Genomic DNA, 16,897 nt, shown 5'->3' on the forward strand with positions numbered 1-16,897 from the left:
TAGACCTGATAGAGAACCCAACATGTCACAGGACCTAGACCTGGTAGAGAACCCAACATGTCACAGGACCTAGACCTGATAGAGAACCCTACATGTCACAGGACCTAGACCTGGCAGAGAACCCAACATGTCACAGGACCTAGACCTGGTAGAGAACCCAACATGTCACAGGAACTAGACCTGGTAGAGAACCCAACATGTCACAGGACCTAGACCTGATAGAGAACCCAACATGTCACAGGACCTAGACCTGATAGAGAACTCTACATGTCACAGGACCTAGACCTGGTAGAGAACCCAACATGTCACAGGAACTAGACCTGGTAGAGAACCCAACATGTCACAGGACCTAGACCAGATAGAGAACCCTACATGTCACAGGACCTAGACCTGGTAGAGACCCCGTTATCACAGGAACTAGACCTGATAGAGAACCCTACATGTCACAGGACCTAGACCTGGTAGACACCCCGTTATCACAGGAACTAGACCTGATAGAGAACCCTACATGTCACAGGACCTACACCTGATAGAGAACCCTACATGTCTCAGGAACTAGACCTGATATAGAACCCAACATGTCACAGGAACTAGACCTGATAGAGAACCCTACATGTCACAGGAACTAGACCTGATAGAGAACCCTACATGTCACAGGAACTAGACCTGGTAGAGAACCCTACATGTCACAGGAACTAGACCTGATAGAGAACCCTACATGTCACAGGACCTAGACCTGATAGAGAACCCTACATGTCACAGGACCTAGACCTGATAGAGAACCCAACATGTCACAGAAACTAGACCTGATATAGAGAACCCAGCATGTCTCAGGAACTAGACCTGATATAGAGAACCCAACATGTCTCAGGAACTAGACCTGATATAGAGAACCCAACATGTCTCAGGACCTAGACCTGATATAGAACCCAACATGTCACAGGACCTAGACCTGATAGAGAACCCAACATGTCACAGGACCTAGACCTGATAGAGAACCCGACATGTCACAGGACCTAGACCTGATAGAGAACCCGACATGTCACAGGACCTAGACCTGATAGAGAACCCAACATGTCACAGGACCTAGACCTGATAGAGAACCCGACATGTCACAGGACCTAGACCTGATAGAGAACCCAACATGTCACAGGACCTAGACCTGGTAGAGAACCCAACATGTCACAGGACCTAGACCTGATATAGAACCCTACATGTCACAGGAACTAGACCTGATAGAGAACCCAGCATGTCACAGGACCTACACCTGATAGAGAACCCAACATGTCACAGGACCTAGACCTGGTAGAGAACCCAACATGTCACAGGACCTAGACCTGGTAGAGAACCCAACATGTCACAGGACCTAGACCTGGTATAGAACCCAACATGTCTCAGGAACTAGACCTGATAGAGAAACCCTACATGTCACAGGAACTAGACCTGATATAGAGAACCCAACATGTCTCAGGACCTAGACCTGGTATAGAACCCAACATGTCACAGGACCTAGACCTGGTAGAGAACCCAACATGTCACAGGACCTAGACTTAGTAGAGAACCCAACATGTCACAGGAACTAGACCTGATATAGAGAACCCAACATGTCACAGGACCTACACCTGATAGAGAACCCAACATGTCACAGGACCTACACCTGATAGAGAATCCAACATGTCACAGGACCTAGACCTGGTAGAGAACCCAACATGTCACAGGACCTAGACCTGGTAGAGAACCCAACATGTCACAGGACCTAGACCTGGTAGAGAACCCAACATGTCACAGGACCTAGACCTGGTATAGAACCCAACATGTCTCAGGAACTAGACCTGATAGAGAACCCTACATGTCACAGGAACTAGACCTGGTATAGAACCCTACATGTCACAGGAACTAGAACTGATAGAGAACCCAACATGTCACAGGACCTACACCTGATAGAGAACCCTACATGTCACAGGAACTAGACCTGATAGAGAACCCTACATGTCACAGGACCTAGACCTGATAGAGAACCCTACATGTCACAGGACCTAGACCTGATAGAGAACCCTACATGTCACAGGACCTAGACCTGGTAGAGAACCCTACATGTCACAGGACCTAGACCTGATAGAGAACCCTACATGTCACAGGACCTAGACCTGGCAGAGAACCCTACATGTCAAAGGAACTAGAACTGATAGAAACCTCGTTATCACAGGAACTAGACCTGATAGAGAACCCAACATGTCACAGGACCTAGACCTGGCAGAGAACCCTACATGTCAAAGGAACTAGAACTGATAGAAACCTTGTTATCACAGGAACTAGACCTGATAGAGAACCCTACATGACACAAGAACTAGACCTGGTAGAGAACCCTACATGTCAAAGGAACTAGAACTGATAGAAACCTCGTTATCACAGGAACTAGACCTGGTAGAGAACCCTACATGTCACAGGACCTAGACCTGATATAGAGAACCCAGCATGTCTCAGGAACTAGACCTTTATATAGAGAACCCAACATGTCTCAGGAACTAGACCTGATATAGAGAACCCAACATGTCTCAGGACCTAGACCTGATATAGAACCCAACATGTCACAGGACCTAGACCTGGTAGAGAACCCAACATGTCACAGGACCTAGACCTGATATAGAGAACCCAACATGTCTCAGGACCTAGACCTGATATAGAACCCAACATGTCACAGGACCTAGACCTGGTAGAGAACCCAACATGTCACAGGACCTAGACCTGATAGAGAACCCTACATGTCACAGGAACTAGACCTGGTAGAGACCCCGTTATCACAGGACCTAGACCTGATAGAGAACCCAACATGTCACAGGAACTAGACCTGATAGAGAACCCAACATGTCACAGGACCTACACCTGATAGAGAATCCAACATGTCACAGGACCTAGACCTGGTAGAGAACCCAACATGTCACAGGACCTAGACCTGATATAGAACCCTACATGTCACAGGAACTAGACCTGATAGAGAACCCAGCATGTCACAGGACCTACACCTGATAGAGAACCCAACATGTCACAGGACCTAGACCTGGTAGAGAACCCAACATGTCACAGGACCTAGACCTGGTAGAGAACCCAACATGTCACAGGACCTAGACCTGGTATAGAACCCAACATGTCTCAGGAACTAGACCTGATAGAGAACCCTACATGTCACAGGAACTATACCTGATATAGAGAACCAAACATGTCTCAGGACCTAGACCTGGTATAGAACCCAACATGTCACAGGACCTAGACCTGGTAGAGAACCCAACATGTCACAGGAACTAGACCTGATATAGAGAACCCAACATGTCACAGGACCTACACCTGATAGAGAACCCAACATGTCACAGGACCTACACCTGATAGAGAACCCAACATGTCACAGGACCTAGACCTGGTAGAGAACCCAACATGTCACAGGACCTAGACCTGGTAGAGAACCCAACATGTCACAGGACCTAGACCTGGTATAGAACCCAACATGTCTCAGGAACTAGACCTGATAGAGAACCCTACATGTCACAGGAACTAGACCTGATATAGAGAACCCAACATGTCTCAGGACCTAGACCTGGTATAGAACCCAACATGTCACAGGACCTAGACCTGGTAGAGAACCCAACATGTCACAGGAACTAGACCTGATATAGAGAACCCAGCATGTCACAGGACCTACACCTGATAGAGAACCCAACATGTCACAGGACCTACACCTGATAGAGAACCCAACATGTCACAGGACCTAGACCTGATAGAGAACCCAACATGTCACAGGACCTAGACCTGATAGAGAACCCAACATGTCACAGGACCTAGACCTGATAGAGAACCCAACATGTCACAGGACCTACACCTGATAGAGAACCCAACATGTCACAGGACCTAGACCTGGTAGAGAACCCAACATGTCACAGGAACTAGACCTGATAGAGAACCCAACATGTCACAGGAACTAGACCTGGTAGAGAACCCAACATGTCACAGGAACTAGACCTGGTAGAGAACCCAACATGTCACAGGAACTAGACCTGATAGAGAACCCTACATGTCACAGGACCTAGACCTGATAGAGAATAGGCAAGGCAAGGTCAGGGGAGGGGCAAGGTCAGGGGGAGGGGCAAGGTCAGGGTTAGACTAAGGGGTATACTGTACTGACTATCCATGTCTCTCTGGTTGATTCTGAGCGTGGACACTGACTTGGTCAGGGGGAGGGGCAAGGTCAGGGGGAGGGACAAGGTCAGGGGGAGCGGCAAGGTCAGGGTTAGACTAAGAGGTATACTGTACTGACTATCCATGTCTCTCTGGTTGATTCTGAGCGTGGACACTGACTTGGTCAGGGGGAGGGTCATGGGAGGACAACTGTGTCTCAACGGACGATACCTCCTGGACTTCTGATGTAGAAAAACAAAAACAACCAAATCACATCATCATTTAACCTTTATTTAACTAGGCAACCCACTGTTCCCCAGTAGGCTTTATTTAAGGCAAGACAGCTCAGAACAATAAAAAACAATGTCAATGACTGTCAAGGAACAGTGGGTTAACTGCCTTGTTCAGGGGGAACAGTGGGTTAACTGCCTTGTTCAGGGAGCAATGACGGCCTACTGGGGAACAGTGGGTTAACTGCCTTGTTCAGGGAGCAATGACGGCCTACTGGGGAACAGTGGGTTAACTGCCTTGTTCAGGGAGCAATGACGGCCTACTGGGGAACAGTGGGTTAACTGCCTTGTTCAGGGAGCAATGACGGCTTACTGGGGAACAGTGGGTTAACTGCCTTGTTCAGGGGAACAGTGGGTTAACTGCCTTGTTCAGGGGAACAGTGGGTTAACTGCCTTGTTCAGGGAGCAATGACGGCCTACTGGGGAACAGTGGGTTAACTGCCTTGTTCAGGGGAACAGTGGGTTAACTGCCTTGTTCAGGGAGCAATGACGGCCTACTGGGGAACAGGCTACCTGCCTCTAACCACTAGGCCACCTAACCTCTAACCACTAGGCTACCTGCCTCTAACCCCTAGGCTACCTGCTCTAACCACTAGTCTACCTGCCTCTAACCACTAGGCTACCTGCTCTAACCACTAGGCTACCTGCCTCTAACCACTAGGCTACCTAACCTCTAACCACTAGGCTCCCTGCCGCCCCACAACAATACAACTATTTGAATGTTAGGTGGAGACTGTGTAGCAGATCCATAATGACCTACCTGTCTCTAACCACAACAATACAACTATTTGAATGTTAGGTGGAGACTGTGTAGCAGATCCATAATGACCTACCTGTCTCTAACCACTAGGCTACCTGTCTCTAACCACTAGGCTACCTGCCTCTAACCTCTAGGCTACCTGCCTCTAACCTCTAGGCTACCTGCCTCTAACCACTAGGCTACCTGCCTCTAACCACTAGGCTACCTGCCTCTAACCACTAGGCTCCCTGCCTCTAACCACTAGGCTACCTGTCTCTAACCACTAGGCTACCTGCCTCTAACCACTAGGCTACCTGTCTCTAACCACTAGGCTACCTGCCGCCCCACAACAATACAACTGTTTGAAAGTTAGGTGGAGGCTGTGTAGCAGATCCATAATGACCTACCTGTCTCTAACCACTAGGCTACCTGTCTCTAACCACTAGGCTACCTGTCTCTAACCACTAGGCTTCCTGCCTCTAACCACTAGGCTACCTAACCTCTAACCACTAGGCTACCTGTCTCTAACCACAACAATACAACTATTTGAATGTTAGGTGGAGGCTGTGTAGCAGATCCATAATGACCTACCTGTCTCTAACCACTAGGCTACCTGTCTCTAACCACTAGGCTCCCTGCCGCCCCACAACAATACAACTATTTGAATGTTAGGTGGAGGCTGTGTAGCAGATCCATAATGACCTACCTGTCTCTAACCACTAGGCTACCTGCCTCTAACCACTAGGCTACCTGCCGCCCCACAACAATACAACTGTTTGAATGTTAGATGGAGGCTGTGTAGCAGATCCATAATGACCTACCTGTCTCTAACCACAACAATACAACTATTTGAATGTTAGGTGGAGGCTGTGTAGCAGATCCATAATGACCTACCTGTCCGTGCTCATTGGTGCTGTGTAGCAGATCCATAATGACCTACCTGTCCGTGCTCATTGGTGCGAACCCCCAGCTCTGATTGGTGTTCTTCAGTCAGAGATTCTAGAGACCTGACCCTCTCCTCGTTGCTGCCCTGGTGACAGACCACTCCACGCAGCCTGGCCTCCTGGGTAATGGCGCCCAGGGCCGCCGGGCCCTTCCCATCGTCACTTACTTCACTCAGACCCTCCAGGCTGTAGCTGAGAAGAAGGACAAGTCAATCTGCTGGACTGTACATAGGACATATTACAGATTGTGGTGTACCATACTATAAATGACCCTAATAATGTGTTTTATCGTAGACACTGAGTGGCAATGTACAGTGGGCTCCAAAATGACTGGCAGCCCTGACTGGCAATGCACAAACAATACTTAAAAAATATATAAAAAATATAAATATAGAGATAAACTCAAAATACCAACATGTGAGAAATACTGGACTTTAATCATGTTTCAATGTCACCAACCAAAATAATTTATCGATTTAATTAAATATCAATGTCCTCCAAAATCAAGGTTTCACAATTAATGGCATCTTTAAAGATTATTGTAAATAACATCTACCAAAATTAAACCAGGAATTAAATTCCACTTATTTAATTAAGTGCATCTAAGTGTTAAGGAACTATATTGAGCCATTACATCACTTCCTGTTTCACTGGGGTATAAAAATGAGGTAACAGGCATGGAACATCCCTTTGTCATCCAACACCATGGAGAAAATAACTGGCAGTTCAAAAGAGACAGATGGTCGTGGACCTTCATAAATCTGGTAGTGGCTACAAGAAGATCCACAAACGGTTGAATATACCACTGAGCCCTGTCAGGGCAATTATTAGAACATTCAACAGATATGGAACAGTTGAAAACCTCACCGGTAGAAGATGCTAATTAATTTTGCCCCCCAGGATAGGGAGGAGGATGGTGAGAGAAGCAACAAAATCCCCAAGAATCACTGTGAAAGAATTGCAGGTCTTGGGGTCACCAGGTTTCAAAAAGAACCATCAGACACCACCTCCACAACCACAGGAAGGTGGACAGGGAGATGGAGAGGACAGTTCCTGTCTTGATCAGAGGACGGTGGACAGGGAGATGGAGAGGACAGTTCCTGTCTTGATCAGAGGAAGGTGGACAGGGAGATGGAGAGGACAGTTCCTGTCTTGATCAGAATTGTACAGGGAGATGGTTGATGATGATGGAGTCTGGTGAAGATATTGTACAGGGATGCTCTGGGAACCAGCCTGAGTCATGTACACTAGTTTTTCCTATAAAAGTAGTGTTATACTGCAGCAGAGCTTGCAGGGTGCTACAGAATGGTATGGCACGTTGGAAAAACCACGGCAGAACCACTCAGACACACAGTACCAATCACACAGACATAGTACCATAGACAACCACAGTACCTTAAACAACCACAGTACCTTAAACAACCACAGTACCTTAGACAACCACAGTACCTTAGACAACCACAGTACCTTAGACAACCACAGTACCTTAAACAACCACAGTACCTTAAACAACCACAGTACCTTAGACAACCACAGTACCTTAGACAACCACAGTACCTTAGACAACCACAGTACCTTAGACAACCACAGTACCTTAGACAACCACAGTACCTTAGACAACCACAGTACCTTAGACAACCACAGTACCTTAGAAAACCACAGTACCTTAGACAACCACACTACCATAGACAACCACACTACCATAGACAACCACGGTACCTTAGACAACCACAGTACCTTAGACAACCACAGTACCTTAGACAACCACAGTACCTTAAACAACCACAGTACCTTAGACAACCACACTACCATAGACAACCACACTACCATAGACAACCACACTACCATAGACAACCACAGTACCTTAAACAACCACAGTACCTTAAACAACCACAGTACCTTAGACAACCACAGTACCTTAGACAACCACAGTACCTTAGACAACCACAGTACCTTAGACAACCACAGTACCTTAGACAACCATAGTACCATAGACAACCACAGTACCTTAAACAACCACAGTACCTTAGACAACCACAGTACCTTAGACAACCACAGTACCTTAGACAACCACAGTACCTTAGACAACCACAGTACCTTAGACAACCACAGTACCTTAGACAACCACAGTACCTTAGACAACCACAGTACCTTAGACAACCACACTACCATAGACAACCACACTACCATAGACAACCACAGTACCTTAGACAACCACAGTACCAATCACACAGACACAGTACCTTAGACAACCACAGTACCTTAGACAACCACAGTACCTTAGACAACCACAGTACCTTGAAAACCACAGTACCTTAGACAACCACAGTACCAATCACTCAGACACAGTACCTTAGAACCACGGCAGAACCACTCAGACACAGTACCTTAGAACCATGGCAGAACCACTCAGACACAGTACCTTAGAACCATGGCAGAACTACTCAGACACTGTACCTTAGAACCACGACAGAACCTTTCAGACACAGTACCTTAGGACCACGGCAGAACCACTCAGAGGTGGTGGAGGGAATGGAGTTACTGGGATGTGTTTAAGTCAATGGTTTGGTCTGAGTGGAGAGGGAGAGGGTCTGAGTGGAGAGGGAGAGGGTCTGAGTGGAGAGGGAGAGGGTCTGAGTGGAGAGGGAGAAGGTCTGAGTGGAGAGGGAGAAGGTCTGAGTGAAGAGGGAGAGGGTCTGAGTGGAGAGGGAGAGGGTCTGAGTGGAGAGGGAAAGGGTCTGAGTGGAGAGGGTCTGAGTGGAGAGGAGAGGGTCTGAGTGGAGAGGGAGAGGGTCTGAGTGGAGAGGGAGAGGGTCTGAGTGGAGAGGGAGAGGGTCTGAGTGGAACTGAGCATCAGTGTTCAGTATGAGGATGCAGTACTTTGGGGTGTTTTAATGTACTACATGTTCAGTATGAGGATGCAGTACTTTGGGGTGTTTTAATGTACTACATGTTCAGTATGAGGATTCAGTACTTTGGGGTGTTTTAATGTACTAAATGTTCAGTATGAGGATGCAGTACTTTGGGGTGTTTTAATGTACTACATGTTCAGTATGAGGATTCAGTACTTTGGGGTGTTTTAATGTACTACATGTTCAGTATGAGGATGCAGTACTTTGGGGTGTTTTAATGTACTAAATGTTCAGTATGAGGATTCAGTACTTTGGGGTGTTGTACTAAATGTTCAGTATGAGGATGCAGTACTTTGGGGTGTTTTAATGTACTACATGTTCAGTATGAGGATTCAGTACTTTGGGGTGTTTTAATGTACTACATGTTCAGTATGAGGATGCAGTACTTTGGGGTGTTTTAATGTACTACATGTTCAGTATGAGGATGCAGTACTTTGGGGTGTTGTGATGTACTAAATGTTCAGTATGAGGATGCAGTACTTTGGGGTGTTGTATAATGTACTAAATGTTCAGTATGAGGATGCAGTACTTTGGGGTGTTTTAATGTACTACATGTTCAGTATGAGGATGCAGTACTTTGGGGTGTTGTACTAAATGTTCAGTATGAGGATGCAGTACTTTGGGGTGTTTTAATGTACTACATGTTCAGTATGAGGATTCAGTACTTTGGGGTGTTGTAATGTACTAAATGTTCAGTATGAGGATGCAGTACTTTGGGGTGTTTTAATGTACTACATGTTCAGTATGAGGATGCAGTACTTTGGGGTGTTTTAATGTACTACATGTTCAGTATGAGGATGCAGTACTTTGGGGTGTTTTAATGTACTAAATGTTCAGTATGAGGATTCAGTACTTTGGGGTGTTTTAATGTACTACATGTTCAGTATGAGGATTCAGTACTTTGGGGTGTTTTAATGTACTAAATGTTAAGTATGAGAATTCAGTACTTTGGGGTGTTGTGATGTACTAAATGTTCAGTATGAGGATGCAGTACTTTGGGGTGTTTTAATGTACTACATGTTCAGTATGAGGATGCAGTACTTTGGGGTGTTTTAATGTACTAAATGTTCAGTATGAGGATTCAGTACTTTGGAGTGTTTTAATGTACTACATGTTCAGTATGAGGATTCAGTACTTTGGGGTGTTTTAATGTACTAAATGTTAAGTATGAGAATTCAGTACTTTGGGGTGTTGTGATGTACTAAATGTTCAGTATGAGGATGCAGTACTTTGGGGTGTTTTAATGTACTACATGTTCAGTATGAGGATGCAGTACTTTGGGGTGTTTTAATGTACTAAATGTTCAGTATGAGGATTCAGTACTTTGGGGTGTTTTAATGTACTACATGTTCAGTATGAGGATGCAGTACTTTGGGGTGTTTTAATGTACTAAATGTTCAGTATGAGGATGCAGTACTTTGGGGTGTTTTAATGTACTACATGTTCAGTATGAGGATTCAGTACTTTGGGGTGTTTTAATGTACTAAATGTTCAGTATGAGGATGCAGTACTTTGGGGTGATTTAATGTACTACATGTTCAGTATGAGGATTCAGTACTTTAGGTTTTTTAATGTACTACATGTTCAGTATGAGGATTCAGTACTTTGGGGTGTTTTAATGTACTACATGTTCAGTATGAGGATGCAGTACTTTGGGGTGTTTTAATGTACTACATGTTCAGTATGAGGATGCAGTACTTTGGGGTGTTGTGATGTACTAAATGTTCAGTATGAGGATTCAGTACTTTGGGGTGTTTTAATGTACTAAATGTTAAGTATGAGGATTCAGTACTTTGGGGTGTTTTAATGTACTACATGTTCAGTATGAGGATGCAGTACTTTGGGGTGTTTTAATGTACTACATGTTCAGTATGAGGATGCAGTACTTTGGGGTGTTTTAATGTACTACATGTTCAGTATGAGGATGCAGTACTTTGGGGCGTTGTGATGCTTCCATTGTTAAACAACGTCAATCTGATGAACATAATATAAGTTCCATTAGTACCTTCTCCTGTGAAACGTTGGCTTTCCTTCCCCGGGACTTTGTGTGGCCCTGAAGGAGATAGAAGATGAGGGATGAGAGGAACGATAGAGAGATTACATGGATTTCTACACACATCAGGATGACAGCCTGGCATGTTATGATCAGTGATCAAAACTGATGGATGGGTGTGGAACGTATAGTACAGTAATTTACAGTCATTTACAGTATTGTAAAGTATAGTATTGTAGAGTAACGTACAGTAATTTACAGTATTCTACAGTAAAGTATAGTATTGTAAAGTAACGTACAGTAATTTACAGTATTCTACAGTAAAGTATAGTGTTGTACAGTAACGTACAGTAATTTACAGTATTGTACAGTAAAGTATAGTATTGTACAGTAATTTACAGTATTGTAAAGTATAGTATTGTACAGTCATTTACAGTATTGTACAGTAAAGTATAGTATTATAGTATTGTAGAGTAATGTACAGTAATTTACAGTATTCTACAGTAAAGTATAGTGTTGTACAGTAATGTACAGTCATTTACAGTATTGTACAGTAAAGTATAGTATTTTACAGTAATTTACAGTATTGTACAGTAAAGTATAGTATTGTAGAGTAACGTACAGTAATTTACAGTATTGTACAGTAAAGTACAGTAAAGTGTAGTATTGTACAGTAACATACAGTAATTTACAGTATAGTACAGTAAAGTATAGTATTGTACAGTAATTTACAGTATTGTACAGTAAAGTATAGTATTGTACAGTAACGTACAGTAATTTACAGTATAGTACAGTAAAGTATAGTATTGTACAGTCATTTACAGTATTGTACAGTAAAGTATAGTATTGTACAGTAACGTACAGTAATTTACAGTATAGTACAGTAAAGTATAGTATTGCACAGTAACGTACAGTAATTTACAGTATAGTACAGTAAAGTATAGTATTGTACAGTAACGTACAGTAATTTACAGTATTGTACAGTAATTTACAGTATTGTACAGTAAAGTATAGTATTGTACAGTAACGTACAGTAATTTACAGTATTAGTATTGTACAGTAATTTACAGTATTGTACAGTAAAGTATAGTATTGTACAGTAACGTACAGTAATTTACAGTATTGTACAGTAAAGTATAGTATTGTACAGTAACGTACAGTAATTTACAGTATTGTACAGTAAAGTACAGTAAAGTACAGTAAAGTGTATCCACATGACTGCAACTGTTGTGCTAGTAAAGGTTGTTCCTCAACAGACCCTCCTCAGACCCTCCCGGCCCTCCTCAGACCCTCCTCAGACCCTCCCGGCCCTCCTCAGACCCTCCTCAGACCCTCCCGGCCCTCCTCAGACCCTCCTCAGACCCTCCCGGCCCTCCTCAGACCCTCCTCAGACCCTCCTCAGACCCTCCCGGCCCTCCTCAGACCCTCCTCAGACCCTCCTCAGACCCTCCCGGCCCTCCTCAGACCCTCCCGGCCCTCCTCAGACCCTCCTCAGACCCTCCCGGCCCTGCTCAGTTCAGCTCCAGTCTCCTGTACCTGCATTGGTTCATGTCTCCGTTTCCTGCTGTGTTCTTCCCTGCTCCCCAGCTGTGGCGTCTGAACGGGGACAGAGACCTGATGCTGGGACGATGTTCAGCTGGGCGCCGTGGCACCTCCGTCAGTCTGTCCTTCACCTCTTCCTCTGCCTCTCCTCCTGGACCTTCTCTTGCCGTGGGCCCTTGTGTGTGGCCCTCTACAGGGCTCCAGCTGCGGCCGTGGTCCCTGCAGCCCCTCTCCCCCAGGCCCCCCTCCACACAGCTCTCTGGGCTGGAGCTGGTCGGACCCCCGCTGGCCGTGTCATCTGTGGAGGAACAGGATACAGACACCTCACTGGTGCTGTCCCCATCACCATATCATCCCCTGGAAACAGAGAGCAGTTAGACAGATCAGGGGGAGTTTAATTACGAGAGAGAGACAGAGAGACAGAGAGAGACACAGAGACACAGAGAGAGAGACAGAGAGAGACAGAGAGAGACAGACAGAGACAGAGAGACAGAGAGAGAGAGAGAGAGACAGAGACAGAGAGAGACAGAGAGAGACAGAGAAAGAGACACAGAGAGACAGAGAGAGAGAGAGAGACACAGAGAGAGAGAGAGAGACAGAGACAGAGAGAGAGAGAGACAGAGAGACAGAGAGAGAGAGAGAGAGAGAGAGAGAGAGAGAGAGAGAGAGAGAGAGAGAGAGAGAGAGAGAGAGAGAGAGAGAGAGAGAGAGAATGTTATGTGGGAGATGACAGGAGAGAGACCAATAACTGAGAGGACTGAATGATAGGGGCGGCAGGGTAGCCTAGTGGTTAGAGCGTTGGACTAGGAACCGAAAGGTTGCAAGATTGAATCCCCGAGATGACAAGGTACAAATCTGTCGTTCTGCCCCTGAACAAGGCAGTTAACCCACTGTTCCTAGGTTGTCATTGAAAATAAGAATTTGTTCTTCACTGACTTGCCTAGTTAAATAAAGGTAAAATAAAAAAATACTTGATCCGCTGGACACTGTAATGAGTCTGCCATCCTCCTAGTGGTTCAATGTACTGTATGTAATAGATACTGGACACTGTATGTAATAGATACTGGACACTGTATGTAATAGATACTGGACACTGTATGTAATAGATACTGGACACTGTACGTAATAGATACTGGACACTGTATGTAATAGATACTGGACACTGTATGTAATAGATACTGGACACTGTATGTAATAGATACTGGACACTGTATGTAATAGATACTGGACACTGTATGTAATAGATACTGGACACTGTATGTAATAGATACTGGACACTGTATGTAATAGATACTGGACACTGTATGTAATAGATACTGGACACTGTATGTAATAGATACTGGACACTGTATGTAATAGATAATGGACACTGTATGTAATAGATAATGGACACTGTATGTAATAGATACTGGACACTGTATGTAATAGATACCGGACACTGTATGTAATAGATACTGGACACTGTATGTAATAGGTACTGGACACTGTATGTAATAGATACTGGACACTGTATGTAATAGGTACTGGACACTGTATGTAATAGATACTGGACACTGTATGTAATAGATACTGGACACTGTATGTAATAGATACTGGACACTGTCATGAGTCTAGTAGTTCACTGTACTGTATGTAATAGATACTGGACACTGTATGTAATAGATACTGGACACTGCATGTAATAGATACTGGACACTGTATGTAATAGATACTGGACACTGTCATGAGTCTAGTAGTTCACTGTACTGTATGTAATAAACTCAGCAAAAAAATAAATGTTCTCTCACTGTCACTCTGCAGGTTTTTTTTACAGCAAACTTAAACATATTAAATATTTGTATGAAGATAACAAGATTTAACAACTGAGACATAAACTGAACAAATTCCACAGACATGTGACTAACAGAACTGGAATAATGTGTCCCTGAACAAAGGGGGGAGGTCAAAATTAAAAGTAACAGTCAGTATCTGGTGTGGCCACCAGCTGCATTAAGTACTGCAGTGCATCTGCAGGGGTCATATGATTGAGTGTAGTTTGTCCCAGGAGTGTGAAGGTGAACGGAAAGGCTCTGGAGCGACGAAGCGCCCTTGCTGTCTCTGCCTGGCCGGTTCCCCTCTCTCCACTGGGATTCTCTGCCTCTAACCCTATTACAGGGCCTGAGTCACTGGCTTACTGGGGCTCTCTCATGCCGTCCCTAGGAGGGGTGCGTCACTTGAGTGGGTTGATTCACTGTTGTGGTCATCCTGTCTGGGTTGCCCCCCTTGGGTTGTGCCGTGGCGGAGATCTTTGTGGGCTATACTCAGCCTTGTCTCAGGATGGTAAGTTGGTGGTTGAATATATCCCTCTAGTGGTGTGGGGGCTGTGCTTTGGCAAAGTGGGTGGGGTTATATCCTTCCTGTTTGGTCCTGTCCGGGGTGTCCTCGGATGGGGCCACAGTGTCTCCTGACCCCTCCTGTCTCAGCCTCCTGTATTTATGCTGCAGTAGTTTATGTGTCGAGGGGCTAGGGTCAGTCTGTTATCCGGTGTCCTGTGTGAATTTAAGTATGCTCTCTCTTTCTCTCTCTCTTTCTTTCTTTCTCTAAGCACACTAGGTAAGACCTGGGAGGACCATCCCCTGTATTTAGGTTAGCGCACCAGGTGGCGTTAAGGTTAGGTAAGTGGTGGGTAGGTAGGAGAGGGTAGGTAAGGTAGGAGAGGGTAGGTGAGGGTAGGTAAGGGTAGGTAAGGTAGGACAGGGTAGGTAAGGTAAGAGAGTGGGCTCTCTTTGCTTTGGTTCCGTCCAGCCCCTTTTCCTCAATTTACCGTGTGAAGGAGGAAATTAATTCCCAGTAAACGGTAATATTCTCTGCCTCTGTCATCCTACAGTCACATACCTCTATACCTCCACCTACAGTCACATACCTCTTTACCTCCATCTACAGTCCCATACCTCTCTACCTCCACCTACAGTCCCATACCTCTATACCTCCACCTACAGTCCCATACCTCTATACCTCCACCTACAGTCACATACCTCTATACCTCCACCTACAGTCACATACCTCTATACCTCCACCTACAGTCCCATACCTCTATACCTCCACCTACAGTCCCATACCTCTATACCTCCACCTACAGTCACATACCTCTATACCTCCACCTACAGTCACATACCTCCACCTACAGTCCTATACCTCTATACCTCCACCTACAGTCCCATACCTCTATACCTCCACCTACAGTCACATACCTCCACCTACAGTCCCATACCTCCACCTACAGTCACATACCTCTATACCTCCACCTACAGTCCTATACCTCCACCTACAGTCACATACCTCTATACCTCCACCTACAGTCCTATACCTCTATACCTCCACCTACAGTCACATACCTCTATACCTCCACCTACAGTCACATACCTCTTTACCTCCACCTACAGTCACATACCTCTATACCTCCACCTACAGTCCCATACCTCTATACCTCCACCTACAGTCACATACCTCTATACCTCCACCTACAGTCTCATACCTCTATACCTCCACCTACAGTCCCATACCTCTTTACCTCCACCTACAGTCACATACCTCTTTACCTCCACCTACAGTCCCATACCTCTATACCTCCACCTACAGTCACATACCTCTATACCTCCACCTACAGTCACATACCTCTATACCTCCACCTACAGTCACATACCTCTCTACCTCCACCTACAGTTACATACCTCTCTACCTCCACCTACAGTCCCATACCTCTATACCTCCACCTACAGTCACATACCTCTCTACCTCCACCTACAGTTACATACCTCTCTACCTCCACCTACAGTCCCATACCTCTATACCTCCACCTACAGTCACATACCTCTATACCTCCACCTACAGTCACATACCTCTCTACCTCCACCTACAGTCACATACCTCTTTACCTCCACCTACAGTCACATACCTCTATACCTCCACCTACAGTCACATACCTCTCTACCTCCACCTACAGTAACATACCTCCACCTACAGTCACATACCTCCACCTACAGTCCCATACCTCTATACCTCCACCTACAGTCACATACCTCTCTACCTCCACCTACAGTTACATACCTCTCTACCTCCACCTACAGTCCCATACCTCTATACCTCCACCTACAGTCACATACCTCTCTACCTCCACCTACAGTCCCATACCTCTATACCTCCACCTACAGTCACATACCTCTTTACCTCCACCTACAGTCACATACCTCTATACCTCCACCTACAGTCACATACCTCTCTACCTCCACCTACAGTAACATACCTCCACCTACAGTCACATACCTCCACCT

At 45.3% G+C, this 16,897-nt stretch overlaps 1 protein-coding gene across 1 annotated transcript in view; it reads right to left on the reverse strand.

Moving 5' to 3' along the window:
* The window catches only part of LOC127926759 (A-kinase anchor protein 13-like), a 73,435-nt gene extending 59,123 nt beyond the window's left edge, over positions 1-14,312 (reverse strand). The window contains exons 1-5 of the mRNA XM_052512298.1: positions 14,300-14,312; positions 12,582-12,885; positions 11,058-11,105; positions 6,137-6,332; positions 4,307-4,409 (exon numbers count right to left, since the gene is read on the reverse strand). Of these exons, the coding sequence (XP_052368258.1) occupies positions 4,307-4,409; positions 6,137-6,332; positions 11,058-11,105; positions 12,582-12,885; positions 14,300-14,312 (664 nt within the window). The remainder of the gene's footprint in view (positions 1-4,306; positions 4,410-6,136; positions 6,333-11,057; positions 11,106-12,581; positions 12,886-14,299) is intronic.
* Positions 14,313-16,897: the final 2,585 nt, after the last annotated feature.

The sequence above is a fragment of the Oncorhynchus keta genome, unplaced genomic scaffold (genome assembly GCF_023373465.1).
Source record: "Oncorhynchus keta strain PuntledgeMale-10-30-2019 unplaced genomic scaffold, Oket_V2 Un_contig_8186_pilon_pilon, whole genome shotgun sequence".
Lineage (NCBI taxonomy): Eukaryota > Metazoa > Chordata > Actinopteri > Salmoniformes > Salmonidae > Oncorhynchus > Oncorhynchus keta.